The sequence below is a fragment of the Ochotona princeps genome, chromosome Y (assembly GCF_030435755.1).
Source record: "Ochotona princeps isolate mOchPri1 chromosome Y, mOchPri1.hap1, whole genome shotgun sequence".
Lineage (NCBI taxonomy): Eukaryota > Metazoa > Chordata > Mammalia > Lagomorpha > Ochotonidae > Ochotona > Ochotona princeps.
This window is the reverse complement of record NC_080866.1, coordinates 14423754-14437974: the sequence shown is the minus strand read 5'-3', so window position 1 is coordinate 14437974 and position 14221 is coordinate 14423754. Positions and strand designations below refer to the sequence as shown.

The 14221-nt window shown below is 42.5% G+C and overlaps 1 protein-coding gene across 1 annotated transcript in view; it reads right to left on the bottom strand.

The window, feature by feature from the left end:
* LOC131478732 (uncharacterized) overlaps nt 1-3792 on the bottom strand; it is a 138564-nt gene extending 134772 nt beyond the window's left edge. The window contains exons 1-2 of the mRNA XM_058659305.1: nt 3248-3792; nt 2269-2443 (exon numbers count right to left, since the gene is read on the bottom strand). Of these exons, the coding sequence (XP_058515288.1) occupies nt 2269-2443; nt 3248-3730 (658 nt within the window). The 5' untranslated portion in view covers nt 3731-3792. The remainder of the gene's footprint in view (nt 1-2268; nt 2444-3247) is intronic.
* Nucleotides 3793-14221: the final 10429 nt, after the last annotated feature.

The following is a 14221-nucleotide window of genomic DNA, read 5'->3' as shown; positions in this document are numbered from 1 at the left end:
AAAATCTCCACATCATAGTAATGACATAATTAAAAATGTCAATGGTTCTATTGTCAAGGTAGAGTGCGAGTGAGGAATTGAATCCTCCCTGCACCCACAAGGAAAACTCAAGGCCTGCATGTGCACACTGCTCAGTTCCTACAAATGAGTCAGGACAAACTTGTCTGAATGCTGCACAAGACCAACAAAACAGCAGCCAGAAAGACAATCCTTCAAAATTCCTTCCATCATCACCTTAATATCAAAACTGGAAAGAAGGACAACATCAAAGCAAGCGTACACCAATATTTCTTATGAACACAAGTGCAAAATCCTTCAGAAGACATCACATTCTCCACCTGAATAATACATCAGAAAGTGGATTCAGCAGAACCAGATGGGATGTCTAAATCCCACACAGGGATGCTTAAATGTTGCATATACCCAGGACATGAAATACACAGCTATAAAATATGCATAGCTACTCCTCAATAAAACGTAGACAAGCAAAGGAACAGTTCAATCTACCTTCTCAATATGCTAGTAGAGTACCATGCCATGATACCCTTAGAGCAGAAAGCAAAGGTTGCAACTGCTACCAGAATTCTCCACCTTGCCTGGACATTAGAGAAAAAGCTTTGGATGGCAAAATGGGAGACAATGAAATGGACAAACTGTTGGGAACCCATTTAACTCATAACAGCCATGTTATAAAAAATTTTATCACCAAAATGTCATAGATTTCATGACAGTCTCGGCCAATGCTTACCACACTCGTCTCTGTGCTCTGCAGATTCTCAGCAGGGCTCACTCCAATGTTTACTCTAAGATACTGCACACAAGGAACTGTCGCAGTGTGTCTCTACTGAAAACCTGAATTACTAGATGCAAGGCTGTCTTGATGCTAATATGCCCTCACCACACCTTGGTGTTTGAGACACTTTGCTTCCTCTCAGAGACCCTGGCCTTGCCCTGAATTTAGAAATGCCATGCCTGGATGAGGGTGTTCACATTCATTAGGCACATGATATGGCTTCACTATCGGGATTGACTGGACAGTAAGAGTGTCTGAAGCCAGGATCTCTCTACAGAGTAGAGTTATACACACTCCGACTCTTCCCTTGCAGAATTTGTGAGGGAAAATTGAAAAGGATGAGCTGCTTTTGTACTTGTATCTTCTCCAGTTATTACAGCAGGAGAAAGGTATGAGCTGGAGTATCAAATCATTCCATTTTACATTTCCAAAATTATCCCGAGGCTGTAAGAACCAGTACCACCTCAACACTGGCATGCATCTGTCCTCTCAAATCTCCGCAGAATCTGTGAACTAGTCAGATAGGGCAGGCATATCAGAGAAGCAGGCAGGGTTGAGGGGCAGGTTGCCTGAGCCAAGAATTATGATGGACCCTTGTCCTGCCCCCTCACAGCTTTTGCTGATGCCTAACCACAATGCCAACAACCATTGCCCTCCTTCTTACTTTGACAAAGGAGGTACTCATCTGATTTCTGTAAGTAGTGCCACATCTGTAAGAAGTATGGAAGTTGTTACTTGTTCTCTTATCCATGTTGAACACTCAGCATGAATTTCAGGCTATTCCCTGGCAATATCCCATGTTGTTGCATCCCAATAGCATGCTGAGAATGAAACACATAACCCATGAAGCATATGCATTGATGTTTTATTTGCAAAATTATGCAAGTGTATTATTTGCAGCATTCACCCACTGGCGAAGTTTTATGAACTGCTTCCACAGAGGGAATGTAACAGCAGTTTTCATGGTCATTTTGTAGTGTTAGTGGGGTCATTTTGGAAATGAGTAAGAGGGCAAGCAAAAGATGGCGGTGGCATCATTCTCAAGGGGATGTGTGGATTGCCTGCCAGGAATTGGGGATGAGATGATTGTTGATGGGACCAGAATTCCCGGTATGTGAGGGGGAATCCTGATGGCTGCAGCATCATTGGGTAAGGATGAGTGTAGAGTGGCATCCTTGTATAGTTCTGCAAATAAGAATGTGTGGTTGAAACAACATTCATGAGAGAGGCTCTAGAATAAGGATGTTGAGCATGTGAGACCAACTGACTCGGTGTCAACTGAGGAGAAATTGCAAGTGTGAGTGTGTCCTTGATGACTGCTCGTATGGCAGAAGATGATGATGGAGCTGATAAGGCCCCTCGTATTGCTCCAGGTTCACGTGCCACGTTCTCAGCTACAGGTGGACTGCATCTGCGAGATGATGCACCAAAGCATGCATAGTTTCCAAGACTGGTGCTGTTCCGTGGAACAACACTTGCATTTCCATTATTCTTTGCTAAAACTTCCTGTGCTCGAGGTGACTCATTGGGCTGATTTTGAGGTGAGGATTCCAATGGCTGGTATTTCTTCTTAATGCTCACTCTTCTTAGAACGTGTCGTAAGAGCTGAGGACAGCCTTGTTTGAAATGTGGGTGATGGAAGAAATGCAACTGCAACAAAATTAAACATGCATCAGCAATATTTCTAGCCAGGAGGGAAGTGAACCTGTGGCAAAGACAAACTGTGCTAACTAGCAACTGCAGAGATGCATGACAGCTATCCTCGGCTTTCCTACTCATGTGGAATCGTGGTTAATCATGGTTAATGTAGCTGAATACACACACAGATACAGGTGTTTCTTCCTCTGAAAATCAGACAGGGTCTGTCAAGGAGCTAAGATATTTGGTAAGTGGAAAATTTTGCGTAGCAATTTGTATCAGTGTTTCATAAGCCATGCATTGAATGTTTTGGGTGCAATTATTGGTGTGTAATCTTATGTTCAGAAAGTCTTTTATTATCATAACAGATTCTCCTTACAGCAGCTATGCATACACACACACACACACGCACACACCTTTTTGGGTAGAGAGAATTAGAGAGAGGGAGAGAGAGATTATTCTGATATTGTTATTGGTATTAGTTGCCTATGCTTTGTTCATTAAAGCACAGTTTGGTTAAAGATTGCTAAAGTGGCAAAAAAGAAAAAGAAAAAGAAAAAGGAGATTCCCGCACACAGCACACCAACGTGACTGTGTTGCACAACACAGAAAATGCACAACGATATTGAAGATGCACAATGATATTGAAGTTGTGAATAATAACCTCTCCCACAACGACAGCAACAACAGAAAACTAAATATCCCATGTTAAATTTGAAAGCATCCTTCAAGAATCTGGATCCTTTACAAGAACTAAACACCATAAATGCATCCTATGTATTCACTTGGAATCAAAGGGTTGGAAATCTGAATCACCTTGCTTGTCCCTAAGACATCATGACATTCCGGCATAAAGTGGAATAGGAAAGCCGATCTCTGAAACGTTGACTGCATCTTCCTGAATCCATAAAGGTTAAGCTGTCGCACAAAGCTCTTCATGTTGCACGTTTCAAAGATTCTGAAATGGCCTTTCATCTCTAAAACTTCTGTCTGAAATCGCTCTACATCTATCACGATGCAGGTTCCTCCTTCGCCCCACCAAATTGATTTGAATTCAGGGCTTTCCACTATTTGCCAAAGTTTTCTAGGAAACCCCAGAACATGCTGGTTATTCTGTTCCTGGTGAGTGAATCCATCGCTAGGAGAAGACGGTCTGTCCAGCAAGGAGTGCTGGGATAAAAGCTTAAAGGCCTCTTCTTCAATCACAGACCTTAGGTGAGTATCCTCAAGGAATAGCTGGTGCCTTTCTGGAGTTTCCACGAGAATGTCTGGGCTCAGAGATCGCCGCTCACAGCACATCTTTCAAACCTGGAAGGAGTTTTGTCTCCACTTCCTCTGAGCAACTTGATTGCTGTCCCCTGGTTCCGCTGAATGATTTGAAGCCTGTTGTTCCTCTGAACGCTTGAGAGGAAATGTCCAGACTAAGCACTATCTCACTCCACCACATCTCATACAGAGCCATTGTGACATCACTATACGCTGTTTGTTACCTCAGCAACACGTCACACCATTGACCCAGTTGCTTCCCAACATCTCATTGACACAGAGCAGCTGGTAAACTGGGGCATGTGGACCATGCTAAAGTATATCCACAATTTCTATTAAAAAATATAAAAATACATATGAGTAACAAGACGTAAATCAAAGAAATGAATCCCAAGAATGGCAGAAGCCTGGCTTTCTTGCCAATGAATTAGGACAAAGGCTTCACTCAATCTACCTGTGTAAATGCTTGTGCTAGATTACTAATGCTTTCCAGATGACATCGCCTCAATGTAGTGCTGACATGTGTGAAAAGTAATCCTAACTTGCCTGAAGCAGGGATGGCAGAACCCTTTGGCTTTGGAAATGTGGTGCTGACTTCTATGTACAGGTCAGTGAGTGTAAGAGTTAGGGAGATTTCAATTCTTGGGTCAAGCAACAGCATACATGTACTTGGAAAAGGACATTCTACAAGAATCAAGTTGTGAGTGGGTAATGAGCCATGCCAATGGGCAACATTACTGCCTATTTGGGATAGTACCATGCTTCCTAATTTCCTCTCACACTTTATGAATTGATGTCAGCTGCAGAAACCCTGGACTAGTGCACAACAGCTTTGCTTAGGCCTGCTCTCTTCACGATGCTGAGCTATGGGAGGCTTTTGACACTTGGCTGTGTCCTCTTGTGTTTAGAAGACATGCTATGTTCATCTACTCATAGAATGCTACTCAGCTTTAGAAAACAGGAAATGCAGTGTTTTTTTGGCCAAATTGGAAAAACTGGAATTCATAATGTTAAGAGAAATATATCAATTGCAAAAGGTTAAATACCACATGTTTTCCTTTGTATGAGATGAAAAGATGTCAATCTGGAAGATAGTACCTGTATATTGTAACATTATTCCAATCTATCAGCATGTATTTAATGCAATAAAGTAATGTGATGTAATCTATAAATTAACAATTAATGTCAGACTGCTTATGATCTACATCAAAAATGTGTAAAACCTAAAACACTCTTAATACCCTGTTTACTCCATGATGGGGAGAGAATGCAGAGGATTCTTCAATGCCCCTAAAAAGTGTGAGAATAATGTGTAATACAGCCTATCAAGATCAAATGTGATAACTCATAGACAACAGACTTGAGTCAGCATTAGACAATAGTAAATCTACAAAGGTATGTGGGGGGAGTTGGGGGCAATCCTGACAGCCTCTTATCAAGAGGTCATATGCATGGAGCCGGTTGTTGCTCCAGAGTGGATCAGGTGGACAGGAGGAGGTTTGGATCCCAACCCTGAAGACTCCCAGATCTTCACCACAGACTATCAATATGAGCAACAAGTACTACATCCCAACTTCCAAGGAGACCACGGGGAATTTGAGTGCCTTCGGAGGCCTAGAACTCTGAGGTCACCCACCCCAATCTAGAGCTTCTGCAGGGGATGGGAGAAGTCCAAACACTGCCCTGCAGAAAACAGTGTCATTGGAATGACAACCAGGAGCCATGAGCGGTCCGCAGAAGCAAAAGAATAATAATAAACTTCCTTCGGGACCAGGGAGGGAAGATTTTTCTGATTCTGGCCTAGTTCCAGCACTGGATCCCCACCCTCCCTCGCAATGACCTTCAGGATCGCTCTGGAAACCCCTCAAAACAAATAATCATATAAAAAATAAAAGAAAAACCTAGAATAGATAAACAACAAGGAAAGCTTAGAATTAGAATCAGACAGAAAATGGCCAGCGTGGATTTACTCTTACCTCACTAGGTGGGACACAAAGATTAGTTACTCCTCACTGGGGTATCGAAGATTTCTCTGCACACCCCTCAAAAAAAATATGTTTTACACCTAAACTGTTCACACATGTCTTGTTAGAGATATAAGCCAGTTCAGACCACCCCCCCCCAAAAAAAAAACCAAGTTCAGCAAAATCATACTTCAACACTATAAATGACCTGATGCTAAAATGAAAATGGGCACGAGGCACCTGAATAGCAATCTATAGCCATTTTAAGATGTATAGAACATGGTTGATTATAAACCAAAACTGAAAGGCCTATGAAGAAGTCACAGGTTGTGGTTAAGAAACTGCATTTTCCTATTACCATATTGGTTAATCAATACCATGTCAACTAATACTTCTTTTACCCCAAAACCAGGTACTATGGAAATCAAGAATTTTCATTTGTTTTTGGAGAAATTCCTTTGAAGTGAAGTTTTAAAAGAAACAGTACTGGGTTTGAGCGAGTTCACACCAGACATTAAGGAGTCTTTATTAACCAAATTTGGTGGTAACAGGGTCCACTAGAAATAGCAAATCACAAGAATTTGCAGTCAGTCATAAACCCAAGAGGAACAAATGGTCATTATCCTGAAGTCCATCCAATAAGCTGAAGATACATGTCCCAGCTTTTCCAACATTTTCCAATGTTATCTGAGACATGCACTAAACAACCTAGAAACACTTACAAAGCACAGACATTCCCCCTACTCCTGCCCTCTCTTCCCACACTACACCAGTGCTAGGCCTCACCTCTTCCGGGTCTCTTGACAGCTCACAAACTAGAAATACAAAGCATCTTAACATTGCTATCTTCATTGTCCCATTCAAGCAGTAAACTAAGGGTGAGTAATACAAACAGGGAGCATGCCCAGGTGATACCTGTCCTGGGATGACCCAGGGTCAGAGTACCAGAGAAACAGGGGTACCTGACCAAGAGAGCCAGCCCTTCCTTTTCATAAACATTTATAGGGGCTTGTGAGGGGGGGGGTTTGCATAATGCATCACTACCCTCTCTCAGGTGATAGGTGAGAGTCACAGGTGGGCAGGAAGAAACACCTAGATGGCGGAGAAGTAGCTTCTAAGCTCATTATCCTGGTCTAGCTGACTACCTCACTACAGGTCTCTCATGTGTTCCATTTTTTTCATCTTCCCCAGCTATAATATAAGCCATTTCTTTTCTATCCACATTATGGTGGAGTCCCCTGTTAAGGAAGCATCACATGAATTCCGCTTTTCCTTGTTCCTCATCTGTGCTATAAGGCATTTTTTTTAGCCATATTACCATGGATTTTCCTGTTAGAGGGACCTCTTAAGGGTTTACTTTCTCTTTCTTCTTCATTTGTTCCAGCAGACATTTGTTTTTTAGCTACATTATGGTGGTGTTTCCTCTTAGAGGAGCTTCTTGCAGGGTCCCCTTCTAAAATTAAAATAACAGCTTTAATTAAAGCCCATGTAACCCAAAAACAAAAATAAATAGCTTTCGTCTTTTGACCTCTTCACAATTTTCTGGGTAAAATTCTTTAATTCAGTTTCTAGCATCCCTTCATCCAAAGACTAAGGGCTATATTCACAAATGACCTCTAAAAGCATAAGTGTTCTGGTGACAGAACAACTCCATTTAGCTAACTATCCACACATAGCATTGGGGTTATAAGAAACTCTCACAGAGAAATTGTTTTGTCGTTTTGCATTTAATGCCATAGAGTGAACAGCAAGAAAAAGAAGAAAGTTCGGTTAACAACACAACAGTACATCCTAGAATCTCACCGAATTTGCTATCAACTGCATATCCAGAGAGAAACTTCAGTGTGCAATAGAGTTTCAGATAGCATTGAAAAAGTGATTTGACACCACATATTTTTGAAAGTGCATGTTACATATAAGAAACACAGCAAGTTGGTAAAGGGCATAATTTCAAAGTTGCAGCATAGGTGTTCCAATGGCAGGAAAGCTCCACTTTTTAAAATAGTCTGATATAATGGTGGGCTTACAAGCAACTTTTATAGAAACACAGCAAAGTCTCATCATGAATAATGACCCCAAAGTTTACTGTTTTTAAAATTAAGCATGTGTAGCACCCCATGCAACACAGGGTGCTACAATGTCATGAAACTATGAGTTGCAAATTCAGAGGCAACTTGAATGCTCAAGTGAATTTCAGCAAGGTTTGAAAGCAACTGCTTTGGCACCACATGCTTCTGAGTGTGCATTTTACACAAAGTAAATCAAGATGTTGATAAGTGACATAGTCCTGAAAATTGAGCATATGTGTTCTGAAATCAGAACAACTCAATTTGGATCGATATCACATATGTTTGAATTTACAAGCAGCTTTCAAAGAATCAAATTTTTGTCACTTTATGTCTAATGCCAACAGGGTATACAGTATCAAGAAACATATGGAAAACTCCATGCAACACATGGTGCTAGAATCTGGATGAATTTGCTAAGAACTACATATCCAGATGTAACTTCAAAGTAATGATCAGCTAGCATTGAAAACAACTGCTCTGGCACCACATACTGCTGAATGTGCATGTTACACATAAGAAACTCAGTGTGTTGGTGAAGGGCTTAGTCTCTAATATAAAGCATAGGTGTTTTTAGTGGCAGAATTAATTCATCTGGATAACTATCCACTCATAGCACTGGGATTAAAAGCGACTCTCTACGAATATCGCATTATCGCTTGATGTCTAATGTCAACAAAGTGTTCACCATATGGTAAAAAATTGTCTACAGTAGCAAGCACAAGATAGTGAGCTGGAATCTCATTAAAAATGCTTCCACGTCTATGAAAAGATAGAACTACAAAGCCCAAGTGGTTTTCAACTCTCATTTAGAACAACTGCTTTGTCACAACATACTACTAAATGTTAATGTTACACATAGAGGATTCAGCATGTTGGAGAAAGGCACAATCCCAATGATACAGCGCAGGTGTCTTGGTGGCTGAACAACTTCATTTAGCTAGCTATCCTTACATAAGATCAGGAATACAAGCAGCTCTCAAGGAAACCCAATTTTGTAACTGCTTCTAATGCCCTGAGTGCAGTGAGAGGAATAGAATCATTTTCAGCGACCAACAGAGGCAAGCAAACTAGATTCATTACAATTATTAGAAAATTTTATTCACATAGGGAAGTTCAATGCTCAACTGATTTTCAAGTATTGTATAAAAGAAGAAATTTGACACTTCATACACCTGAATATGATTGTTACATGTAGGAAACTCAGCATGTTGGTGAAGGACATTGTCCCAAAGATGCAGAATAGGTGTTCTGATGCAGAACAACTCTATTTGGGTAATAAACCTCACATAAGATTGATTTAAGAAGCAGCTGTCATGGAAATCTAGTTTTGTCACCTTGTGTCTAAAACCTTGAAGCAAACTGTAAGAAAAAGGAGAAAATTCAGCAATCAACACAAGAGTACATCCTAGAATTTCACTAAAACTGCTATCCTTATGCTAAGAGAACTTTGATTTCCAAGTGATTTACAGGCATTATTTGAAACAACTGCTTTGGTACCACATGTATCTAAATGTGAATGTTACTCATAAGGTCACAGCATGGTGCTAAATAGCATATATCCAAAGATGCAGTGTAGATGTTCTGAGGATATGACACTTCCATTTCATTCCTATCCACACATAGCATTGTGTCTAATACCCACAGAGTACATTGTATGGAAAAGAATCATCTTTAATAACCAGCACTAAAGAGCTCATTAACATCTCACTTAACTTGCTGCAAACTCTATGAACAAATAGAACTTAAGCACCAGAGTTATTTTCAGTTACTTTTTAAACAACTGCTTTAGTACTACATATCCCTGAATGTGAATGTTACAACAGGGAAATAAACATGTTGGTGAAGGGCATACTCCAAAAATGCAGCATAAGTGTTCTGGTGGTTGAACAACTAACTCCATTTAGGTAAATAACCTCACATAAGATCAGGCTCACAAGGAGCTCTCAGAGAAACACAGTTGAGCCATTTTGTGTCTAATGCTTATGGAGTGCACTCTATCAAATGGAAGCAGATTAAGCACAGCATGCAACACAGGGTGCTAGAATCCTTCTGACCTCACTACAAATTCCATGTCCACATAAATCCATCAATATATAAGTGTATTTTAGCTAGAACTTGAAATCACTATTTTGGCACCAGATATCTTTGCGTGTAAATGCTACACATACAAAATTTAGCATGTTTGTAAGGGCATAGTTCTGAAGAAACATCATATGTGTGCTGATATCAGAACAACTCCATATGGGAAACTGACATCATATAAGTTCAGGTTTAAAGCAGCTGTCACTAAACAATATTTTGTCACCTTGCCTTTAATATCCATATGGTGAACTGTGAAGAGAAGAATTTCAGGAACCAATACAAGAGTACATCCTAGAATATCGCTGAACTCACTACCAATTGCATATCCAGAGAGAACTTCAGTGTGTAAGAGAGTTTCAGGGAGCATTGAAAAAATTGATTTGGCACCACATATTGCCAAAAGTGCATGTTATGTATAAGAAGTTCAGCATGGGAGCCCAGGGGCGTGGCCTAGTGGCTAAAGTCCTCACCTTGAAAGGCCCGGGATCCCATATGGGCGCCGGTTCTAATCCCGGCAGCTCCACTTCCCATCCAGCTCCCTGCTTGTGGCCTGGGAAAGCAGTCGAGGATGGCCCAACTATTTGGGACCCTGCACCTGCGTGGGAGACCTGGAAGAGGTTCCTGGTTCCCGGCATCGGATCGGTGCACACCGGCCCATTGCGGCTCACTTGGGGAGCGAATCATCGGAAGGAAGATCTTCCTGTCTCTCCTCCTCTCTGTATATCTGACTTTGTAATAAAAATAAATCTTTTTTAAAAAAAAGAAGTTCAGCATTTTTGTAAAGAGTACAGTCTTGAAAATACAGCATAGCAGTTCTGATGGCAGAACAAAAACATTTGGGTAACTATCGAAACAAAAATAGAATTTAAAGCAGCTCTTACAGAAACCCAGTTTTGTCACATTTTGATTAATGCCTCAGCATGAACTGTAATGAAAAAAAGAAAGTTCAGCAATAACACAAGTGTACATCGTATAATCTCACTGAACCCATTACCAACTCCATATCCAGGAAGAAACTCTGTTCTTCCTGTGTATAGGATTTCCAGCTGTCATTCATAACAACTACTTTGGTCACAACATACTATTGAATGTGCATGCTGCACATAGGGAATTCATATGTTATTGAAGGCTTAGTTGCAAAAATACATCATAGGTGTTTCGATGGTCGAACAACTACATTTGGGTGTGTATCCACACATAGTATCAAGATTACAAGCAGCTGTCATGGAAAACCAGTTTTGTAACTTCGTATTTAATGCCCATAAATTATGTAGACTGTATGGAAAAGCATGATCTTCAGTAACCAACACAAGAGCATACTAGAATCTCTGAACTTGCTACAAACTCCATAAACAGTGAGGACTTCAGCACGCAACTGATTTTCAACTATGCTTGATAGCAACTTCTTTAGAACCAAATACTCCAGAATGTAAATGTTATGCAGAGGGAACTCAGCATTTTCGGAAAGGTTAAAATCTGAAAGGTGCACCATATTTTTTGCTAGTGGCAGAGCAATTACACTTGGAAACTCACCTCTCATAAATTTGAGTTTTTGTTTTTTGTAATTATTTTATTTTGAAAATCTTTACATAGATGATTAAAGCACAAAGGGTCAAGGGCTACAGAAAAGTGGGTAAGACCACTGTTTCTATGATATTATTACTATTATTATTATTATTTTTCTGTATCTGGGGAAAGAGCAGAGATAAAGGAAGAAGCCCAGCCAGCCTCCCACCCATCTCAGGCCCCCGATGTGGGCCATGCTGTAGAGGTCCTGCTCAAACGGTTTGGTAGTCCAACTATTCTGAATTGCTACCAATCTCACCATTCCAAACATGATGAAATCTCTCCAGGATCCAATGGCTGACAGAGCTCACCTTAAAGTCTCTGTTTGCCCAGATTTTCACTGCCAACACATGACTGGGTTGTTTGAATGAATTTTTCCTCTCCTCTCTTCTCTGTTGTGGTACCAGGTGTCCTCTACAGGTTCTGATGCACTGCCATATCCTCCATGTGCATCTGTATATGTTGTCATTACTCTGTCTGAACCTCCAAGGAGGCTCAGCTTTGACACATGCACTCCATGGTTAGACCATGGAACCTGTATTTCTCTGCATGATTGGGTTTCTGGGATTAGCAGTTCAGTTTTGTCTGAGGAGATCCCAGACCTGATTGTTGTGTGTACATGTGAATATGGGGTCCAGCAGTTTGTCACCCCAGCCAGGTTTTGAACATGCTGTTGGTTGTAATTGCTAGGACAGTTCTGTTTCCAGCCCTATCTTTCACTTGAATCAAATAGGATAGCAGTCCAGCCTGATTCTGGCCACCACACACTTGGCCCTCACACAAACCAGTGGAAACTTCAGCCTAGTCAGAGTGATCTGCAATAACACCCACCAGGCCCGCCCCACTTCCCTGGTTGCTGTGCTTGCCAGTATGTATGGCAGACTTGTCCAGTCTCTCTCACATCCCATTCGGCTCTCATACATGTCAATGGGCATTGAAGCCTAGTTCAACACAGCCAGCCCCACTATCCAGGCTACATACATGTTGCTGGGTACCATTCTGTCTAGTCATGCCTGCCCCAATGCTGGTTTTCATGTTATCCAATGGGAATGGTAACCCAAGAGGTAGGTGCCCACTATTTCCTTCCTGGCCCCACTCCAATTTCCAGGTCATGCACTCTCCAGGTGGTTCTGTACTTTAACTTGACAGAGTTAGCACCCAGTGTCACCAGCTTACAGCTGCCAGCTGACATTGTGGCAAAGCCCAACCAATCCACAGCCACTCTAATTTTACTTGTAGCAGTAGGAGCTGTCAGCCCAGCCTGGTTATTCCCTGATCTAGCTCACATGAGGCCCAGAGGTGTTGTTGCTCTTCCCCAACCCAGTCATGGTGTCTCTTAACTCCCCAATAAGGCCCGTCCTCAGCAACAAATTCTGTGCATGCCAGTGGTTGCTCTGCCCCATCTTGGCACAGCCCCCTCACCTGTCTTGGTGTCTGTCTCTGCCCCCATTTTGATTCATGCTCTCCAGTGGGAATGGCTGCCCAGCAGGAGAGTCCTCCTTATTCCCCCCACCGGTTTTGCCCCCTATTATCTGGTTCTCATATGTGCTGGTTGAGCACTGCAGCCCAGAATGACATGGCTTGGCTCAGCTCTTCATTTGCTGGTGGGTGCAGAAGCCTGGCCTGGCCTGGCCTGGCCTGGCCTGGCTGACCCTCAATTCCAGCTCTCGCTGGTGAGAGTTACAGCCTTATGCAGACCAGCAAACACCCAATTCTAGTCGAAATGTGTACTGGTATGTCTTACAACCAAACCTGGCCTGACCTGCACTCTGTTCTGGTGCTCAGATTTGCCAATGGGTGATGTGAACTGGTTCAGTTTGGTCCATCCCCAGCTTAGGCCAAATGTACGCCTGTGGGGACTGTTCCCTGGCCTGATCTGAGCTGCTCCCTGTTGTGGTTCTTGCACTCACTTGTAGGGACTGTGTCCTGCCAGAGAAGTTTCCCAAGCTCCTCCTTAAGAGCCTCTTCCAATGCCAGATTTTATGCACACAAGGTGGGTCCATGGGCCAGCCCCACATAGTTCACCTGCTGATAGGAACAATGGCATTTCCTTGCTGGCTTTCAACCCATTCCAGTACTTACTGTGTGATATTTCAGCCCAGCCAAGGCTCATCCATACCCAGATAGCTCACACATGGCTCAGTAGAGGCAGAAACTTAGCCTAGTCTGTCCTACATCTACCCTGGTCCTCCAGAGCAGCAGATGGTGCTGGAGTCCATCCCAGTTTGGTGCATCCAGTCCCAGTCCACACTTGTACCAAGGGATACTGCAGCCATATTCAGGCCAAAATGCAGCCGCCACTCCAGCACCCACACTCACCAGTGGAAACCCCAACCCAGTCATGGTGTCTCTTAACTCCCCAATAAGGCCCGTTCTCAGCAACAAATTCTGTGCATGCCAGTGGTTGCTCTGCCCCATCTTGGCACAGCCCCTCACCTGTCTTGGTCTTTGCTTCCAATGCTGTGGTTTGGCAACCATGACTCATGCAAACCAATATGTGCAAGAGCCTAGATCTGCATGACCTGTATTGCAGCCTGATTTCTAATTTTGCTTGTGATCTAAGGTTTGCTTGAGCCTCCCTGGACCTGCCTGTTTCATAACCAACCCACACATTAACTAGCCGCTGCACCTACTTTGCCCAGCATGCCCCAGCCCCCAGGCCTGGACCATCTGATAATCAGTGAGAGTTGAGACCCACTTGGGGAGTTTCCCAAGTTTCTTCACTTGGCCCACTCCCAGACCAAGATCTCATACATGCCAGTGGGTGTTAGGCCAGTGCCTGGCATAGTCTGCCCTTCCATTTTTTCCCTATATGTGCTGGTGAATGTTGCAGTCCAGTCCAC